Source organism: Balearica regulorum, chromosome 5, assembly GCF_011004875.1.
Source record: "Balearica regulorum gibbericeps isolate bBalReg1 chromosome 5, bBalReg1.pri, whole genome shotgun sequence".
NCBI lineage: Eukaryota > Metazoa > Chordata > Aves > Gruiformes > Gruidae > Balearica > Balearica regulorum.
This window is the reverse complement of record NC_046188.1, coordinates 51,247,546-51,268,124: the sequence shown is the minus strand read 5'-3', so window position 1 is coordinate 51,268,124 and position 20,579 is coordinate 51,247,546. Positions and strand designations below refer to the sequence as shown.

At 46.4% G+C, this 20,579-nt stretch overlaps 2 protein-coding genes across 2 annotated transcripts in view; both read right to left on the bottom strand.

Moving 5' to 3' along the window:
• Nucleotides 1–9,265, bottom strand: part of CRACR2B (calcium release activated channel regulator 2B) — a 52,667-nt gene extending 43,402 nt beyond the window's left edge. Inside the window, 2 exon segments of the mRNA XM_075754856.1 lie at nt 8,999–9,156; nt 9,158–9,265. Of these exon segments, the coding sequence (XP_075610971.1) occupies nt 8,999–9,156; nt 9,158–9,250 (251 nt within the window). The 5' untranslated portion in view covers nt 9,251–9,265.
• An 840-nt stretch (nt 9,266–10,105) lies between these two features.
• Nucleotides 10,106–20,579, bottom strand: part of PNPLA2 (patatin like domain 2, triacylglycerol lipase) — a 30,243-nt gene continuing 19,769 nt past the window's right edge. The window contains exons 4-9 of the mRNA XM_075754855.1: nt 19,684–19,893; nt 18,670–18,730; nt 17,601–17,768; nt 17,016–17,148; nt 16,148–16,270; nt 10,106–15,295 (exon numbers count right to left, since the gene is read on the bottom strand). Of these exons, the coding sequence (XP_075610970.1) occupies nt 15,031–15,295; nt 16,148–16,270; nt 17,016–17,148; nt 17,601–17,768; nt 18,670–18,730; nt 19,684–19,893 (960 nt within the window). The 3' untranslated portion in view covers nt 10,106–15,030. The remainder of the gene's footprint in view (nt 15,296–16,147; nt 16,271–17,015; nt 17,149–17,600; nt 17,769–18,669; nt 18,731–19,683; nt 19,894–20,579) is intronic.

Sequence of the window (20,579 nt, the reverse complement as noted above, 5' to 3'; positions counted from 1 at the left end):
CGGTCTGAATGTCCAATCCAGAATTCCAGGATCTCATACAAGGTATCAGAAATATCCTCTCCCCTTCTCATTTGGGGGGACAATCATAACAAAATACTAAAAGCCTCATATTTCTACAAGACAGAAAACCAAAGGATGTTTTGAGCAGCCACAAGCCCTGAACTGCTCCTCCACAAAGCAGGATAACACATGCAACTGAAGGGTGCATGTTCCCTGCATACCAGGCATAGCTTAGTGCAAGGAGCAATCAACATAAGGAACAGCATTTGAAGCAAACTTGGAAGCAGATGCTGCCTGAGAGGTGCTTTTGTTCAACTTCTACAACTGTTCTGGGAAAGGTGAAATTACTGGGGGCTTGGAAATCCCCCTCTTTGACAAAAGCTGTCACTGAGTCAGAAGTCCACAGCACCAACACTGATGTAGCATTACAGAAAATGGGGGGGCGGGGAATAGGTATGCTCATGAGAGATAGTGGAAAATTTCCTGACAAACGTTTTTAAAGAAAAATTTCTAAGTCTTCACAAAGTATGCAGAAAAAAATCCTTAGGTTTTAATCAAATCAGCTCAAGACATCTATTTCATAACAAAACATCACAATCCCACATATTCTAAGCATGTATTTTTTTCCTCTTTACTTTTGAAAAATATGACCATTGCAGCTATTACTCTAAATCAGCAGTTTCTCAAATCAATGAGTTACTAGAATTAGGTAAGCAACCTGCAGAACAACATCAGAACTGAGAGCAAGTTTCTTCAATTCAACATTTGCAAAGACATTGGGTGATCCAAACTGAAGCATTAACTACCTGTTAATTAATCACCTCCAGCTCTTGTAAACCAATCAATAAATTTTCCCTCTTCCGTTAGGGGAAATAACAACTGTTTTCTGTAGTGATATTCAATGCCACTGCACTCCACAAGTCTCTGTCTCGTTTCTACTCTGCTGCTTTAAAGCAAAAGCAGGAAGTCGGAACAGAAAGTTCCTAGGGAGAAACTCTGCTGAGACACAGCAACTCGCAAACTTGTTCAGACTTCCTTTGGCTCAAATAACTCCTTGCCCAGAAGGGAGAGACTTTCTTACCTCCCCACCACCCTGTTACAAAACCTTGTTTTCTCTCTCTGCAGGTGTCCCCAAATACCTCGAGCAGCACGACAGTATCACTCCCCTTCCTTGAAACTGGCAGTATATTCCACAGTAAACGGCTAGCAGAGAACAAACACTGCAACTGTAGAGTATCAGAGCGGGTCCAAGCTAGGAGGTGTGGTTTGCAATGCTCCTTACGCATCTCATCCTCTCTCCAACATAGGCTGGTAGCCATTGGTTCAGAAAGCAGCACAAGAAAACCTGCCGTTAAACTCCCAAGGTAAATTCCTTGTCATCCTGCCTTGTGCACAGCTGGGAAGGAGAAGAGCTTGTTTCTGAGCTGCCTTAGGCAAGAGGGGAAGAAGTGGTAAGAAAGCAGATGATCCTTTGTCTCATGCTAAACTTCCCTTCCCTGAGAAACTCTAGCTGTGCTTGTAGGTAGCTCACTGACTACCTCACATCTGATTTCAACAAGGGCAGGACTAGAATCTACTCCTGTGAATCCTGCCTGAAGTTTAATTCCACTTTTACATAGCTGGCAACCTGTTTCACAAAGAGAAGCGCAGAGAGCTTAGGGAAAAAGAAAAGTAAAGCACAAGATGACACTGCAAGGAGCATCTTTCCAAAGCACTGTAAAATGCACCCCAGGGTTGGGGTGCACACCTCAGGACTTTCTCACTAAAGCAGCCAGAGATGCCACCCTCTATCTTGCCACTGACCAAAGCACCCCTCTATCCCACGGCACCACCAAAAGGAAGAAAAGCCCCCCCTGCCCACCTACAGTTGGAGATGCTGATGGGGATTTGTTGCTCAATGGGAGCTCCGGGGAGTATGAAGTTGCCCTCAGCTGTGTTCAGCTCCCACTAGTTAGACCCAAGGACTTCTTGGAAACTGACAAAGAAAAGAAGAAAAGAGCTTGTGGAGACTCTAGCAGGCTGGCTCTTCATCATCTGGTATGATTTTGTCCTCTTTGCTCACCCCTGCCCTAAATGCCTCTTCTTGTCAGCCCTCAAGGATAATATTTGCCCAGCAAACAAGCTTTGCCATACAAGTCATGAGCAGGCAAGCCCAGCCTCTACAGAGAGCAAAAACTACTCTTCCACTGATTCCCACTGAGAAGACTCCAGCTGGTATCTGAACAGCAGAGACCTCCTCAACCTGCAAACAGAGGAGCTACAAACAGCCCCATCCTCCCAGCAGCAAGTGATAATGGGACCTGCAGAAAACAAAGGTAAAGGTGAGTCCTTCCCCATGTATTTTAAGATGGTTATTTCAAACCCCAGACTAAAAAATGGACATGAAGATTACTACAAACCATCAGGCTTGTCTTTAATACAGGTTTAATGGAGCCAGCAAGCTCCTCTGAGCCATCTGGGAGGACTCTGTGCTGCCAGAGGGCAGCTCTGCTCCTCTTAGATGAGGATGATCACCTCTCCACTCCTCACAGGCTCAGCTTTGCCTCAGCCCCAGGACCACACATCCTTTGGGGAAGGCTCTAGCTGTGCAGCTGAGGCAAATAAACCCAAACAAACCCAGACCAAGTGAGTTACCTGCTTCTGAGCAGGAGAGTTTACTCACCATTTTGTTTATGGTTGCTGCAGAGGTGATGCTTAACACTGAACCATGGTCTTGGCTGGGATGCTGCTAGAACACCACAAAAAAGGGAGCAAACTGCTCTTCTGCACCTTGCAGCCTGTCCTGTCTCTAATCTTCTCTTGGGGTCCCTTATAAAGCTTCTCTTAGTACTGATTGGAACAAAAAAGCTTATCAAACACACGAAAAAAATAAATAGCATTTTGGAGCCACATTAATGAATCCTTAGCGTTACATGGATAAAGGTCAGGAAATGCAAAAAGTTACGGTTCCCATAGTAATGCTAATTCAACCATACTGCACATCCTGTGTATTTAGTGGTACACGTTGAAAAGAAAAAGCCTTCATCCACCGATCCCAAAAAGGTTTTTGATTTAGTAAAGACACTTGAATACCACCCCACACACACAACATTTATTGTTCAGAGAAGTAGGTTTTCAGATCAAATTGGATTAAGCCAATCTAAGCATCATTACAGTTCCCTATATCTAGGGCAATAGCAAGAGCTCTCAAGCGTGATTACAGACTCAACGTTATTTGCCCAACCTGAATAGAGGAAAGGGACCCAGGCATCAGAATGGGTTGAGTCACCAAAGTACAGTCGGCATCAATTCTGCACTTGGATGCAGCAGAGAGGTGGTAAGGAGAGAGAAAAAACAACCAACCCTCACACACCCATAACTAGTAACTGTTAATCCATTTCTATAAATGCTCATTTCTTTGATATTGACAGCCTGAAATATCCCCCTGCCTACTATCCCACCTCACGAGTCCAGAAACAGGTTGTGAATGAACTACAGCTGTGCTGACCTTTCTCCAGCACAAATCTGCGTATTGCTCTGCTCTCCAAGTTCCTGAGGTTTTATCTTCATGCTTTACATAAAGCCCATGCCACTATTTCCAGAGAGAACAGCTACAAGTGGTCCATTTGCATTTAGCAGCTTTGGCTGAGCAACCAGATTTGCATGGGAAGCAAAAGACTCCTTTTGTGCCATAGGAAATGGATTAAATCAAAAGGGGTTGTGCATATGTGTTGGAGCAGAGGATTATTCCTCTGGCTGCATGTCTGGAAGGGGAGAAAGGGAGAGCAGAGATCTTGCAAACTCCTTGCAAAGAGGGTAAGGAGGAGGGAAGGCAGCTCTCAAGCACAGGAGCAAAGCATGCAAAGGAAGAAACGTGTACATTTGTGAGGGCATCTGCATGTGTCCTTTTTCCCTCCAGTAAATCTGAATCCTTTTCCTAGTTCCCGTGATCTCAGACAGAAGGGCACAGTTCAGGACAACAGACACTTTGAACTTCAAAAACCTGATCAGTGAAGAGAGAGGCTCTAGCAGTGCTGCTGCGGAAGAGATCCTCAGCCCTGCTATATACCAGGGCACCCTACTCAGAAGACACTGAGCTGATGGAGCTGCTCATGGAGCAACATCAACCCCAGAGGCTGCAGCAGGACACAGGAACACACAGCAGAAGTCTTTCTGCCCACAGGGTTACTGGGTGGCTGTTCCTTCACTCATACCCTTCAGGCCTTTGCTTTCACCGTCCCTTGGGGTGCACTCACCTTCCCTTTTGGGCTCCAGCATCAAGTCCCCACATTTTAAAGAGGCTTTGCAACCCTCCCCACAGCTGCAATGTCTGGCTGTTCCTTGGAGCTGCACAAATCCCAGACAGCATCTAGCCACACATGCCACGGTTAACAAGGATTTGGTCACGCTTTATCTTATCTCATCTTAATGACAATGACGCTCGCCTGTCTTCTTGGGCACAGCTCAGCAGCTCCGTACCTGCCAAGGAGGGGAGCTGGGCAGAAGCCAGGAGCTTCAGCCTGCAGTGATTCACACCACAGTGGGATGGCTCTGCTGGCCTGCCTGCCTCACCCCACAAACAACTGGGCACATAGTCCACAGGCAAGAGTTATGGGGAAAATAAGTCTCAGCAATATTTACACATCTCATCTCACCTTCACCTTAGCTGCTAGCAGAGACATACAGCTCACCTTCCCTAGGCACAGTACAGCCATGCTAGTCCTTGCCAATAGATAAGCCAGTCAATTTTATTTTACAGGGAGCCAGACCATTTGTCTGGAGAGAAACATTGTCATGCTGTCAACCTAAAGGTCACCTACAGCTTAAATTCCCAGCTGGAGATGAGCTCAGTTTCATCCTCTTCATTTTACAGAGGAGAAACTGAGGCAGATAAAAGCACTACTCTTACTCAGAGATGTTTTGCTGAATGAGATGAAAAGGTATTCAGGTACTATTACAGTGAGGGCCACCAAGTTTTCCTGTATTACACATTAGATGTGCCTCTCCACACCTGCACCTCTCCTAAGCTCCTGCTATGCCAGCCAAAGGCCTACAGCTAGCCTCAGGTCTGCTTCTAACCCTTTTTTCCTGGGAGGCTGGACTCACCTACGTATGCCCAGACATAGCTGGATTTTTCCCCAAAAGGTTTGTTTCCATAGCCTAAATGACATATTTTTAACACCCCACAGCTACCAGTCCTACTCCTCCTGCAGATGTCCTGCTTGTTACTCTCTTGAAGAGCTTGAGATAGCAAGCAATGAACACCTAGATACTGTTCCCTTGATTGCACAGCTAAGCTACAGCTGGACTCGACATTTTTCAAGCCTTCACTGCATTGCTTTAGCCTAATTCTTTCAAATTCTAGGCTAATTCTTTCAAAAAGCTGCAGATGAGGTCTTAAGAGCTCTCCCCTTATTCATACTCTCATCTCCTCTTCAGAAATGCAGGTTGCCTCAGCCCATGATACATCATCTGCTGTGAACAGTGACATCTTTGCATCTGCCAGGATCTTACCAGCATCACAAGCTCGGGCCAGCCCTGTGCCCAGACAGTGCTGGACCACCACAGCAGACGTCAGGAGGTTCAGAGCTCCCAGTCACATTTTTAGAGGTCTTCTGCCATCCTCAGAACAACACAAACTTTTCCTGTGGGGCTTTCAGGTGTATGTAATCCTCAAACATCCTTCTGAACCAGGCAGTCCCTTTCCCCACCACATAACTGGTGCAGAAAAGTGATACCACGTCTTGTACCACCACAGAGATTAAAACTACAGTAGCAGGGACAACAGCTCCTCCTTCAGATGACATCTCTGCTAAATTAACTGCAATCACACACTTCACTAGATAGAAAGCAGGGACATTACAAGCCTCTTTGCTCTCAACCTTAGATTTTCCTCCAGTTATGCCAACCAGATGAGACCACTGTACCCTTCCAGAGCAATGTATCATACCTCATTTCCTCAAAAGCAAACCAGCAATTAAAGTCACAGTCTCTAAGAGCACAAGACAGTATTTGTTCTTGCTTTAGTGCTCTGTGACACATGGTTAAGAGAAAAACACTTGGTTAAAAAGTCTACAAGGCTTTGCAATCATGTTACCCCAAATGAAGCATAGGAAGGTCCACCGTGACTCCAGACTTCATTTGAAAGTTCACAGTACCACAACCTGTACACAACCCACAACAGCTATTACCCTGAGGTTTGGCGTAATTTTCTCCCAAAGTTCACAATATTTGTTATTCCACTTGAGGCCCCCAGGTCCCGCAGTCAAGTGAAATACTGAGATTCACGGACTCCTGGCAGCATATACAGACATGCAGAAACCTCCAAGATGATCAGAAATCAGCATGAGAAAGCAAATGAAGAACATCATTAAAAAAAACCAAACCCAAAACAAAACCCACCACCACCAAACAACTTATGTCATCCCATGGAACTCTTTTTTTTTCTTTAATGTCCGGCTGATGGTTTTTAAAAAGCTTAGGGCTGGCAAACCTTTTGAACATATGACCTGAGAAGAAGACATTGTGCTCCTTGCCACACCAGCAGCACACGGGAAATACTTAGTGTGCTCCTTGCACAGCAGCAGAGGTCATGTTTGCTTAGCAAAATGTGCAGTTAGGTCCATGCATAGGGAAATCCTTCTCAGCATCAGCCAAAAAATTAAAGCTTTAGGATACAGGATAGGGAAAAGAGAACATTGCTAGAAAAATATTAAAAGGGCTAATCAGAACATCAACAGCATCTCCCTTTCAAGCTGCTGGGCTATCCATACCTCAAAGGATACACAATGGCAAAGGACAGAAAGCCTTACTAATTGTTGCAATTCTGCTCTTTTAATGTGACAACAAAATTGATCATTCAAGATTCAGACATTCAAAGTAAACCAAGTATTTCCACCTCAGACTTTATATGGACATCAAGCAGAGATGTCTGGCAGGAACAGGGAAGATGCTGCTCTAGTCAGTGGAAGATGACACATTTGCTATAGCTGAAGTTTCTTGTCACTGTCTTTATATCCAAGATGAGCTCCTGCAAGCAGGTGAGGAGTGGTGGGAGGATTCAGTCCCCAGAGCAGTCTTACCAAATCAAAAAGATTTGGACAGTAACATGTGGGCTGCATTATGGAAACCAAACCTAGTTTATTGTACATAAGGATCAATATCTGCAAAGCTCTCTGACCATGAAGAACATTGTGCTTGGAGCTGTGCCCATATGATTTATACCAATTGTCCTCATCCCATTAGTTTATTCTCTGAGGCTGCCTGGCAAAGTCATGAGTAACAGCAGACTCCTAGCACTGTTTGTTGCCTGCTAAAGGCAGCCCCACATGGTGTCCTCCTTTGGAATACAATCTTCAGATCAGTAGATGGTAGCATCTTGATTCATTAGATGCATCAAACTGGGGTGGGGGGAGAAATCTTCCTACTTGATAGGGACAAAACAGCCAAGCAGACTTTCCAGTGGGACAGTTTATGCCACAGCTTAGCTTGCCACAGCAGAGACCAAGAGAAAAGTGATGCTCTGAAGAATGAGAACAACATTGCCCAACAAGATAGCTTTGGAGAGATTTTATACTATCTTATGAAGGATCCTAAAATTTTATGCCTCAGATCAGTCTCTGTGCATAAGGATGCCCTGGCAAAGACAGGATTCCTCCACTCCAATCCAATACAGTTTCTCAGAACCTTCTCTGGACCACATGAATTGGCGAGTGAAAGGACAGACTAGACTGATTATCTGTTTCATCTAGAAAAGCAATTCCCGTAGCCCAAAGGAGATGCATATGTATATTCATCTGTATATACCTGCTTTCTGTTCCTCAGAAATAAATACAGCTCTAGAACATGAAAAATAAGACGCAATTACCCCTGAACCTGGGTAAGGCAAGGCTAGAAGTTACCAGTTTTCTGAGAGCACCTTGATGTACAACAGCCATCATCTCCATCAGAATAAGGACTCAACGGGTCATGTCTAAACAAGCAAGCTCTATTTGGATTACCCTGGCTCCTCACGATATTCCTGAGCACAGCCGTCTCCCTGTGTCCAAGGCTGGCGATCACTGGCCGCCTTCCCCCTTGGCTGTTTTCAGGAAGTCCTACAGGAAGGACCTGAGGTTCAACACACAAGTTCACTGAAGTGCATCCCATATGCATGGGATGTTAAAGAAAAAGACGCTGCAGTCTTAGGAAAGGGAAAGCTTGCTGTTTTTTCCTTCCAAAGAGAAGCAGCAGCACTAATGCAGCTGGCATAGGGATCCACAGCATCTTTACTGTGCAGCAGCAGCATCTGCACCTGTATTGCGGCAAGAAAGAACATGCCTGAACAGAGGATGCTGAAAAAATATGAGAAAATAAAAAGATCTCCATTCAGGTCCAGCATGCGAGACCAAAGCCCCTGGACCTCCTCTGAAAGGAGCCTGCAGACTTCAGAGCAACAGAGGAGCAGAGAAGGCAGAAGGGACAGCACCTCCCCAGCCTGGATCCCACCAGAGCAGTGCTCCCCATCCCATGGCCACAGCTACACCTCAGGAGCGTTGTGTAGTAGAGAAGGTGGCTTTGCACAGGAACCATACCCATCCTTTGCTGGCAAGGGACCACTGACAGCTGGGGACGAGGCACGTGTGTGGCTCTGGAGAGGCGAGGACTGCCGCAGCACACAGAGTCCTCCCAGCCCTCCGCTCCCCTCTCCCCACAGCCACAAGGGAGGGAGGGGGGAAGCCAACGAAGTGAGGGTGCAGGCGCTACCAGTGCCCTTCGCTGGGGTGGCCGCTCCCCAACACCTCGCCTGCCGGGTCCTCGCCGGTTCCCCGTCACAGGCTCGGGTCCCTGAGGGGGTCCTGCCCCTGAGGGGGTTCTGCCCAGCGGCCCGGGCGCCGGTGGCTGCACAAAATGGCGGGGGGCAGCCGCCCCGGTGAGGGGACCTGTCCCCAGGGACAATGTGCCCTCAGCCCGCCCGCCCGGCCACTGCCGGTGCCGCCGCCGGCGCTGCCCGCCCCGGGGAGCCCCTCGCACCGCTTACCTGACCCGGCAAAGGGGGAGCGGAACGGCGCGGAGCGGGCACCTGCGGCCAGCCTGCCCGGGGGAGCGGGCAAGAGGAGCCGCCGTTAGCGCTGGAGGCGGCCCCGACCCGGAAATGAGCGGGGCAGCGGGCGGGCGAGGGAAAACCCGCCGTACGGCCAGGCTGCGCCGGGCTGAGGAGCGGGGCACCCGGGGCCAGCCCTCCGCCGGCCGCCTCCCTCCGGGACAAGCAGCAATACCCACCCCCAGGCATCTCCCAAAAGACAGGAAATCTGCAGGCCAGGGCTCGCGCACCCAGCCCTGCTCGCAGCCGCTCCCGGGGCAGATTTATGGAAGAAAGATCAACTTCAGCAATTAACGGCACCGACTTGCGATGTTTGTTTTTTGCTGCCACTAGAGGTGAAAAAGGTGTTTACTTTATCAGCTGCAGGCTATAATATTAATTACAGCACTTGTGCCTGTCCTGTGATAGCACATAACAAAATATTTTTCAACACTTTCCTGCTGTCAAAAGACTGGATAAAGGAGAGGGAAGAAAAAAGAAAAAAAAAAAAAAAGAGCCTAAACCCTGCAGGAACAAACCCCAACCTGCGCAGTGTTATTTTTCTTGCCCTAAGGATCCCAGCTCCACAGCCCAGCAATTCACAGCTAAGGAAAGGCCCAGCCCTTCCCTGGAGTCCAAGGGCTGTCAGCTTCCACATGACCCAGCTGGAGATTAACCAGGAAAGACCTTGGCACATAACTGACACAGATTCACAGCAGCCAGTGTCATCTCTTTCACCAACTGGTAAAGACAGGCCTAAGAGGCAGGGTTCAGTTTCCCCAAGAGATGCCCCTGGCATTTGTGAATAATTTTTTACTAATCCTCACAGGTGCCAAGCACCTGCAGTTCCCACAAGATGGTGCTTAATTCCTCTTGGAAACTAGGGGCTACAGATGCTCCAACAAAACAGACTAATATAATTTGGGATAGTGTAGCTTGAGGAAGTCAGAACCAGGCCAAAATGCACCATTTTTCACCTCTAGGTCAATGCCCAATTCTTTACCCTGAGAGGATTTTGAACAGGATGAAGTGATGGGGCTCAGCAAAACACACCCACATTGTACAGTGCATTCAAAAAATATTTAATAAATCTTTAAATGGCAAGGCAAGCAACCTACCACAGCCAGATAAATATATTGAGAAAGGTTTTATTAGAAGGTATATTTCTGCCAAAATAAATAGTTACATTTTCTTCAGCAAAACATTAGAAAAAAAGAAACAGGAGAAAAAAGCATCAACAATTTAATACTGAACTTTTAAAGTGACTGTGAACACTACTTAGTGACATTGCCATGTAAATATGTGACTTGCATATGCTATTGCTGGTCTAGTTGCTGCTCTGACATCAGTAATTTCCACAGGATCTCCACCTGTGTTGTGTGCTTAAGTGTCTTCTCAAACTCAGTGACAGTAGCACAGTCCCAGGACACAATTAGCTTAAAGAGCTGTTTTAGATGTTGTTTTCAAGAGCAAGAGAAAACCCCAGAAGAAAAAGATTTTATTTCAATGTTAAAATTTTAAGTCTTCTGTTTGTAACTAGAGGTTTCCCCTCCCTGTGCAGGAGGGCTGATATGGATCCACACAGCGAGATGGACACGGTTAGAGACATGCCTGCAGGTTGGAAACAGAGGTGTGTCCCACCAGTAGGCAAGGGAAAGGAGGGAGAGGGGAACAATCTGCAGCATTCGGAAAGGTAGACACCGCAGGGACACAGAGGGCAGGCAGGACAGAGCCCACTGTAAAGGCACAGGGCATGTTTGGCACAAACAAACTGGCTGACATGGCAGCCAGGTGTGGTGGTCTCATTGATTTAAGGGGAAGAAGGAAACACAGACAGAGCTTCAGCTATTTCTCCCACAACTGCCTTGGCAAAAGTGAGAGCTCTTCCCTCAGAGGAAGGGGTGAATGACTAGATTAGTTTTCAAAAATAGACAAAACCACTGCGGAATAAGAAGTCATGAGAGAACAATTCCTAGGTCCTATAGATAGTCATCAGAAGTATTGTCTCCCACCCCTTGAAAATCAGCTTGCAACAGTTAATAGTAGGGCAGGCAGCAAACCAAACCCAACATACCACACGCACATCGTGGCTTACAGAGCATGCCATAGATACAGGCTGTTGTGCACAACATAACTCTACAGTGTTATACAGGTTAGGGGCTGGTTAGATGCACAAGTTCACCTTAGCCTTGTTAAAAGCAGCAAGTAGTATCTGTGTCACAGGAAGGAGAAAAAAAAGTGAATTCCTGAAGGCACAGACCCTTTATGTGAAACAGTGGAAACAGCAAGGGTTGGGACTCTTGCAGAATTCAAGTGAATGCTAGGAGGACAACTGGACATTGACTGCAAGATGAACTTTTGGTCCAGGAACCTGACTGCTCAACCACCATATACTGAGAGCAGACAAGCCCCGGCAATTATGTGCTGGGCTGCCCAGCCACACATTTTGCTAGAAGAGGGACTGACTGCTACAGATGATAACCTTGTTCTTCCTGTGACCTTCACAAGTGTAGGTTAATGAGCAACTGCTACCCAGAAGATAACGTGCCATGAGGTACACATAGAACAAAAGGCTTGAAGAATTCCAGTTAGCACTATCACAATAAACCCCTCTGTATCCAACCCAGAGCCCATCATAAGGTTTCCAGGGATTTCAAAGAAGTGGGGTCTGATCTAGACAAGGCAGCACTGCATAACAAAAAGCTATTCTTCAGAAGCAGCCACAGCCCTTTTTCTGCATCAGCAGGCAAGATGATCTTCCCTACTTTCTTCATCTTTTGCAATCTGTAATGAATGAGCAGCAAAAATTTCAAGCAAATGTGTGAAACTTCTCTTAAGGAGGGTTTTGACAGATCTGCAGTTCTTTTATCAGAGCTTAAATCTATAAGCCAACAAGCTATCACACAACAGCCATTGCATCACTTGGGAAATAAACACAGGCAAAGAAAGGATTAATACAGAGTGGTGCTTTCCCAGTATCCTTCACACCCTGCAAATTAGCATAGGGAAAACAGGAGTTTCCCTCCCTAAAGAGTTAGACCTTTTATATATAAAGTCAGGCATTGGTTTGTGGTTACAGTTTGAAGTGTACAAAAGCTTCTCTTTCAGAGGTTAATATAATAAACTACAGATGAGGTGAAATATAGAATGGAACTCAGGCCTTTTACCAGGCACCGCATTTAGTCTCTTGAAATGCACGGACCAGAACCAGCAAGCCTTCTAGGTCAGAGCACTGGAAGACAAGTGCACCAGCCCAGTCAGTTCTGATGCAAAAGGAGAACAGAGGAGATCCAGGGGATAAGGGTGCCAAGCTGCAATTTCTTAGTGCGCTCTTGCCAAGAGAATTTTGTTTCATAGTTTAGTGGTTTACATAATCACTCAGTGGTTTTACCAGTCCAGGAAGAAGGGATAAAAAAAATAGTTGCATCATTTTCTCCACCCATGTATTAACACAAACAAGGCAGAGTCAAAAGGACAGCAGCTTCTAAGCACGGGATTTTCCTTATCCAGCTTTACCCCTCACAGATGTTTTGCTTCTAAATGAAATGCCTTCATTTCTTGCCACTAAATATCTATGTGTTCTTGCCAATTACTCTGTGCGCATTAGGGACAAGAGATATGCATTTGGCAAACTAAGCAGCTGTACTACTAAAGAAGGTAGCCCAAAGCAGTGGAAGAAAAGAAATCCCACACCAAACCACAAAATAAACACCTTTTCTCAATTCTAATTTTCAAAGTCATCCTGCTCCCAATAACTGACAGTAGCTTGTTGCTGGTTCACTTTGATTAGAGTTATATCCATCTAGCAGTGATCTTTTTCCACAGGTTTTAGAAATCACAACATTCACTTGAGTTATAACCCAATATTGCTATTCTGGTTTCAGAATCCTCCAATTTTTTCTCTTCCTGTAGCAACTTCCCTGTTCCCTAATTGCCTTAACTATGTTAAGCTTAAGACTAAATCTGACTGCATAAGTGCAGGCCCACTTCATAAACTATGTGGGCCCCTGTTAGGTTACATTCAGGAAGGGCAGCGGGGTGATACTCTTAGTCACAAGTTCATAATTGCACTGACATCTACTGGACAGTCGGTCAGCACCATGGCTGCCCAGTCTGCCTCCCAGCTTGCAACGGCCACTGCAGAAAAGTCCTGATGCTTATCACAACCACCACCACAAACACTCAAACCCAGGCCCAGTGCACAATTGTGCTGGTAGGAAACAGCACCCGCCACCTCACCCACACTACTTGTGCGGATGTGATTGACCAGATTCACTATTTTCTCCAGCTACTAGTAGAAAGGGGTCATTTTCCCTTCCTAAAACAAAGGTGCAAAAGAGAGTCTATTATAAATCACTATTCTATGTATAGGTTACGTAATCAGCTTCAGATACTCTGTCCTGCTCCCCAAAGACAGCATATGTTTGCTTTGGCCAGTTGCATGCTGTTTGTGCTAGGAGAGGTAGAAGACACCTCATGCAGCTAGATACACTGCAGAAAAAAGATACCAGGAGCTGGTTTTGCATCATAGTGCAAGGACTTAAGCTTAAGTACATGCAATCCCCACAGGAAGCTATGTCTTACTCTGTGAAGAACAAAAAGAGTTCATGCTTCTGCACAGCAAGTCACAACCAGACTCCCTCTCAGAAGGCAGTACCTTACAAGGCAGAGTCCTGCCCTGCAACAGACCCAACTAGCTCTCGTCTTTTAAGAGACAAAAGTAGCCAGTTCCAAGCAGGCTGCATATGCACCAACACTCCTAACTTCACTTCCACTTCTCATGCTCCTGTTATTGCCAGCTGCAGAGCTGTACCTGCTAGCCACAACATGAGACAGGCAAGCTGTGAGGCTGGTATAGCTTCAAGCCTAAATCCTTCTCACTCCAAAGCCTCAACATCCAAACTCTTTGAGCAAAAGATAGAACCAAGCCCCAGTTTGGCAGAAGGTCCCTTCAGTATCTCCTTGGAACTTCCTTCAGTTGTACAGCCCTCAAGGAGCAAAGCTTGACCTCTGTCAGAGGCAGCCACCTCCTCAGCACTTGCTGTGACACTCCATCACAAACCACTCAAAAATAACACACTCTGCACAATCTCACCTTCCTACAAGTGCTTCACATTGCTTCAGCTGCTAAGCTGATCCCAAGATAGTCAGGCTGACCTTTTCCAGGGCAACCCCACACCAGTTCCATTCACAGTGAATTTGAGGCCTCATTCCTGTCAACATGTTACCCTGGAAAAAAATTCTGTCTAAATTACTTCTTTAAAATAATCTCAATGACTTAACACTCAGAATTCAAGCTGCAGCAGTTCCATGAGGACACAAATCAAAAAGGGAGAGACCATGACAACATGAATCAGTGTAAACACAACTTTTCTACATTTCTGCAGTCCCAGTGCAGTCTGCAGCAGAGCCAGCTCTGGCTTCCAGTGGGAATGCAGTTAAGGGACAGAGGAAAGCATGTGGCTTCAGCAAAGAAGAAAGCCAAGAAGAGATTTGGAAGCCATGAGAAAAATTGGTTTGGCAAGAAGTTACTTCATCTTTCAGTAGCACAAAGAGCTAGGGGATGCCAGATGATTTAAGAAAAAACAAGACTCATGCTCTAAAAAACAAAGGAAACTAAAAGCTGTATGAACTGGAGAGCATCATCTACACCCTGATCATTTGGCGGTAAAAAGCCAATGGCAATTCAAAGTGCATTATTTGGGAGAGCCCAGCTGGGTCGACATCAGCCTGGCCACAGGCAATGGCCAGGCTTCAACACAAGTCTAGAGCAAGGTATCAGCCCACACGTATCTTCAAACATGGAGATCCCTTGCCTGGCCCAGTGGGCAACAAATGGCTACAATCAATTTGACCAGTCTCCATCCCCAGGGAAGTCCCCTTTGCAGCATATTTAGGAGCACAGGGCAGCTGGCTGCTGAGGGATGAGACTGGTCCCACCCTACATGCTCTCCCTTCCCACCCACCCTCATCCCCTCACAGCAGCAGGCTCAGAAGAGTGGCAGGCACTCTTTTGCACAGTCTAGAGGTGGAAGCTTTATCTGAAACCCTTCCCGAGGGAAGAGCGAGGCCTGCATGTCCACATTGATGCAGAGTAAGCCCAGCATGAGCTGGCGCTGGTACTCCTCCCACTTCATCATGACATCAGATAGAGAACGGTTGCTTCTCATCCACATAGGCAGTGCTTCACCACAAGCTGATGTGGAAGAAATTGCCAGGCTCTGGGGCCCTCCAAGCTCGAGGTGATAATAAAGCCTGAAAGACAAACACATGCAAAGAATCAGTACATGGGAAGACTTGAGCAGGTCATCAGACCAGAGCTCCAGAACCATAGAGCTGTGTTATTCTACCACTGATTGCATGACTGTAATCAGACATTTCTGTGTGTGCACGGATGTTGCCCCTCACATCTCTTGATTACTCAGATCATGAGCTCTTGTGGGCAACAATCACCCCCTTCTACTAGGATCCAAAACACAGCTGGGACACTCTGCCTACTACTGTAATACAGTTTCTTATTGTCATCCAAGCAACACAGTCTTGCCTCAGCCTCAAGCCATGGCCTACTGCAGGGAGTTCAGTTCAGAAGCACAGGTGCACACACAGACCAAAGTACTGTCTCATTTGGAAACCCTCTGGTGTTTCCTGGCCACCCTAGTGCCTCCCCACCCTAAACCAGACCTAGATCTCAAGGCAGAAAAGGTTATTTGAACACAAGTACCTCTTAGAAGGAACTTTTCGGGGATCCTGGGCCAGCAAATGCCATATAGACAAATACCTCTATCTTCTACAGGGAGCATGGAATAAGCTAGCACATTGTTTTAATCAGACCTACATCTTCTGCCCTATTGCTATAGCAACAGCTTCATTACAGGTCCTGCCCTGTAACAGGAAGAAGGAAGGAGACCATATGCTAAGTCTATCCAACAGTTAAGGAAGCCAACAGACCACAGACCAGATTTGCATTTTAGATTGGGCAGTAAATCCTTCTGGTCAATGTGTGCCTTACTTGATCTGCTCCAATGGAGTAGAGTCTGCAGAAGTCAAATGTAAAAGGGGAAATGGAGGGCTCCTCCAGAACAGTGTTGCAGAGGAAAGCAGCCATACCTGGCTGAAAGATGGCTGCCCAGTTTCTTCTTGGCTTTCTTCACAAGATAGTTGCAGATTTCAGTCATCTGCTCCCTCATCCATCTAATATCCTCAGGGATATCTGGGAGCCATTCCAGCAACCTGGAAAGAGACAGGAGACAACCATTAGTTGGTCCACACGAAGGACAGGATGGAAAGAACGCCAGTTTTGCCTCCTATCAATGGTTACCCATTATTTTTAATGACATATGCATTAAGAGCCATTTACCATTCATAGAATTAAGGGGGAGAAGCTGTGAAGGATGAGAACAACCAAGGAACTTATTCTTTACATCTCGTGTCTGCATTTTCTGTATTTTTCATCCATTTTCAAAGTTGGAAAGTGTTTTTCCCTAAGCCTTTCTATCACAAGCTATTTCCTTCCAGAAACTTTTCATAGGGTACTTTGTACTAAGAACAAGTCTGAAAGACTTGTCTTTCCAGCTAAACATAGAGCTGGAAATGGCTGGAATTACTCTACCCCTCGCTCCAGAGGAGAACCACCTCTTGTGTGGTTCCTACTTTCACCTCTGCACTCCCAGTTCAGAAGTCTCTCTCCAGGCTCCAAAGTTTATCAGCATTTTCTAGGGCATGTTCCAGCACACAGCCATCTTCCTTCAAGCTGGAAGCATTGGCTGTAGCTAAGTGACACATGAAGGTATAAAAGGTTTTGGGTTTGGTTTTTTTTATATATATATCTGATAAGTGGCAGGAACTTTTTCCCCAGGAACTCTGGCACTGCAGAGTTAAAGAGGATCCTACTCTGTCCATTCATGCTACACCAGCTACATCAAACACTTCGCTGCACTGGGAAGACCACCACTGAGGGAACCAGATGAAGGCCTACCTGACAGTGAAGGAAACTGCAGACTCCAAAGGCAGCATATAGGGGACCATCATTGCTGTGGCCACACGTATAGGCAGCATGTTGGTGATGCCAGTCAAGAAACTTCTTCTTTCAGCACAAGCCTCCAGAAGAGCTGGAGACAGAAGAGAGCATGGCTGAATCCCCCCAATGGGACTATCCCTTTCCTTACCATACTCCAGAAGTTACTCAGCCTGAGATCTCCCCTTCTCCACCTTCCACTTCTCAAGAAAGTCTTGCTCAGGGTAGTAATTCTCTGAGCACAGCTGAGAACAGCAGCTTTTGGCTTTATCAGACTCCCAAAGGGGTGAGCAACAAGATCTCCTCCCTCTCCTTGCCATGCAGGACACCATCAAATGAGTCAACCTCTCCCAATTCAGCCTCCACAGGGTAAGCCACAACTTCACCTGAGAGGTCCCAACTCCATCTAAGCATCAGCAGGTGCCAGTTCAATCCCTGGGTATGGCCAAGCCCAGCCACAAGCAATACCCACATGTCCCAGTAATCCTCTGAAGTGGTCCAGGCAGCACAGGAAGATTGCCTGGGCTCTCTCCCTTTGGATCATACCTTGGTTCAGCCTGGGAGGCAAGTGTTCAAAGATGTGCTCTTCAACAACAGCAAGGGCAGTACTGTCCTCTAGTTGGTCCTCAGCTTCTGTTTCTTTGTCTGTCTTCTCTCCTGGAGGGGCTTCTATGGCAAGGAGAGGACGGGCAGGACTTGGACGATGAAGGAGACCTGAGAAGTCGTAACATAAGGATGATACAAACTAGCTGCCTTGCCTAGCCTTTAGAGTGTTAGTCCTCACTTCACCCTAACCCCCCTCAGACAGACAGACATCATACCCAGCCTCTTTAGCTGACACCTATTGAAATGCTTACCACAATGAATTAGAAACCTTGCTGCTTTAAGATCATCCTCTCTTTCCCCACCAGAAATTCTAACTTTTCCCCTTTAAGTACCACAGGGCGCTGTTTGACAGTGTTTTGTTGCTATAATCTGCTAGTCACCAATCTTGCAGGCAAGATTTTCCTCCTGCAGCTTACTCCACAAACACAGCTGCATGACTGCTCTCAGTCCAGAAAGGTATGCATAGCAAGGAAGTGTGCCTTGCCTGCTATAAATTGACACTAGGTGGCATTAAACACACACTCAACCTGCTACAACAGTTGGAGGCAAGGAAGTCCAGCAATTGCAAGTAGAATTGAATGAAACAGTAGTATCAAACTGCCAGGCATGGGGGCTGCTTGAGGGCATGCCTGCACTCTGCACTGCTGTGCCACATCAGACATACCCTATCTGCATGAGGTACAACACAGTTGTTAGACACCAGTGCCATTTGGTGTAGTACTGAGCACATGCTAAGTAGCTTCAACACTGAGTTGTGCCAAAATCACCACTTTGGTATCAGAGTGGTTATAGTCCTGCATTGCACTGGAAAGGTGTCCACTCCAGCTCTGCTTCCTGAAGTGCTAAAATAGACTTACTAATAGAAATTCCACATTCTGATATCTGAGGCATAGCTTAATTCTACCCTTTCGCCTTTCATATCCACCATTGACTATCCTCAAAGCCATGCCACCAAGCCTGGGCACAGAAGAGGCAAGTCAGTGCACCCTACAAACATGCAGTGCCTTACCATTCTTCTTCAGGAAGTGCAGTGCATCCCGATAGCCCTGCTTACACATATCCCGCAGCACCTGTGGGCAGACAAAGGCAAGAGCAATTCATTTAGAGATTGTCTGGCTGAGCCAAACAAACACCCAGCTCAATGCTGGCTTTAGAGGAATTCTCCTGACTCCTGAGCTACCTGAAAGACAAGTCTCATCCTTGCCAGCTGTTCCTGGGCTTTGAGCAGGAATGGGAGGTATAACATGAATACATTGGATATAGGAATCACATGATAATTCAGTTAGAAAGGACACCTGGAATCCTACCTAAGTACAGGCTTAGAGATGCAGCCACCTAATTTCCCCATCTATTGCTGATGCTGCTATGGGCAGCCTTCACTGAGTCACTCTGACAAGCAGTCCAAAATACTTCCCAGCAGACACCAGGAAGGGCCACTGCGTTTGCAGATAAAGCCAGCTAAGACTTGAGAGGGAGCAGGAAAAACTTGTCCAAGTAATTCAGCACACGAATGCATGCTTATGCCCAAATGCCATGGCTATGTGAGGCTGCATTTGCTCAGAAGAATGCATAGCTGTTTGCAGTGCCACCTGCTCTAATAGCACTTTTTGAGACAGTCACTGGCTGCAGGCTGGCAGCTCCATCCTGACCTTAAAACACTCAGGAGCACATTGGTTCTGACATCTGATACATCCTTGTTTACAAGTAAGCCCAACTTCCTGGCAAACACTGCTCCAGAGAGCACAACATAGGAATACTTTCCAAGCAACTGCTACCACCTAAATTCCAGATCTCCCAGTAGCAAAAGAAAAGCCAGCCACCTATACAACCTTGTATGGCAGAAACTCAACCCAGGCAGACGGTCAAGTTTTGCCACATCACTGGGTTGATAATGTCAAGGTTAAAAAACAGACAAACAAGAGATACAAAACTGACAGTATCTGGAATCTTCTACTGCTAAAATGCACAGCATAGCCAGTGCCTGTCTACTGTGCCCAAGTTCTGGTGCTGCCAGGAAACTCACCTGTGGCTCTGGAGGAAACAGGGCCTTTGAGAGGCGGTAGAGGTTGCGAAGGTTGAACTGGATGCTTGTATTGGTGACTCTCAGCTCATGCATGTTCGTGGAACTGTCTCGTGGACAGATGTCACTCTCTCCTGAGAATGGAGACACTGTGATTGTGTTCTTCAGCTCATATCGTGGCAAGTTGTCAGAAATCCCCCCGTCGACATATCTCTAAAATCAAGAGAAATGAAGCACTCTTCATTTTTATAACTGATCAAGCAGCTTTTTTTTTAATTCTGTGTCCCTGTTCATATTTGTCCTAACAAATTGGGAAGAGAATGGACTACATCCACTGGCACTGGAGGAGTCAAAACCAAGGACAACACAGCTGTGCTGTCCATAATCTCCTTTTCCTATATGCCTTTCTTCCTACGGTCAAGTGTGTTGGTCCCAAGTGTTCAATGAGAAAGGCATAGTGACTTGTGTGACTGCTGACTTACCCCTCCTATGGGGTTTGACTGCTGTCCAATTAAATAACATGACACACCAACAACCACCTGCAGTGCAAATTAGCACTGATCTAAGCTGTCACACTGTGCCATTTTTCACTTGTGTTTAAAACTAGTAAGTTCAGACATGAGTCCCCACTGGCAGAAGGTTTGTTACCCAAGAGTAAAACCAGGTGATTTGTTGCTAGCAGGCTTATTGAGCAGCAGTCCCAACACATTCATACACATTTGGAATCTAGTTGCTGTGGTGTGATAACAAAGTACAAGGGACTTGGTTTTGTTCTTAACAGGCACCCTCTTATCAAAGAATGTTCTGTACCTATGTACAATAAACACATTTGCGCTACCCTTGCGGGAAGGGCAACCCCAGTAGCATGTACTCAATTCAAAGCATTTGCTGCAGTACCA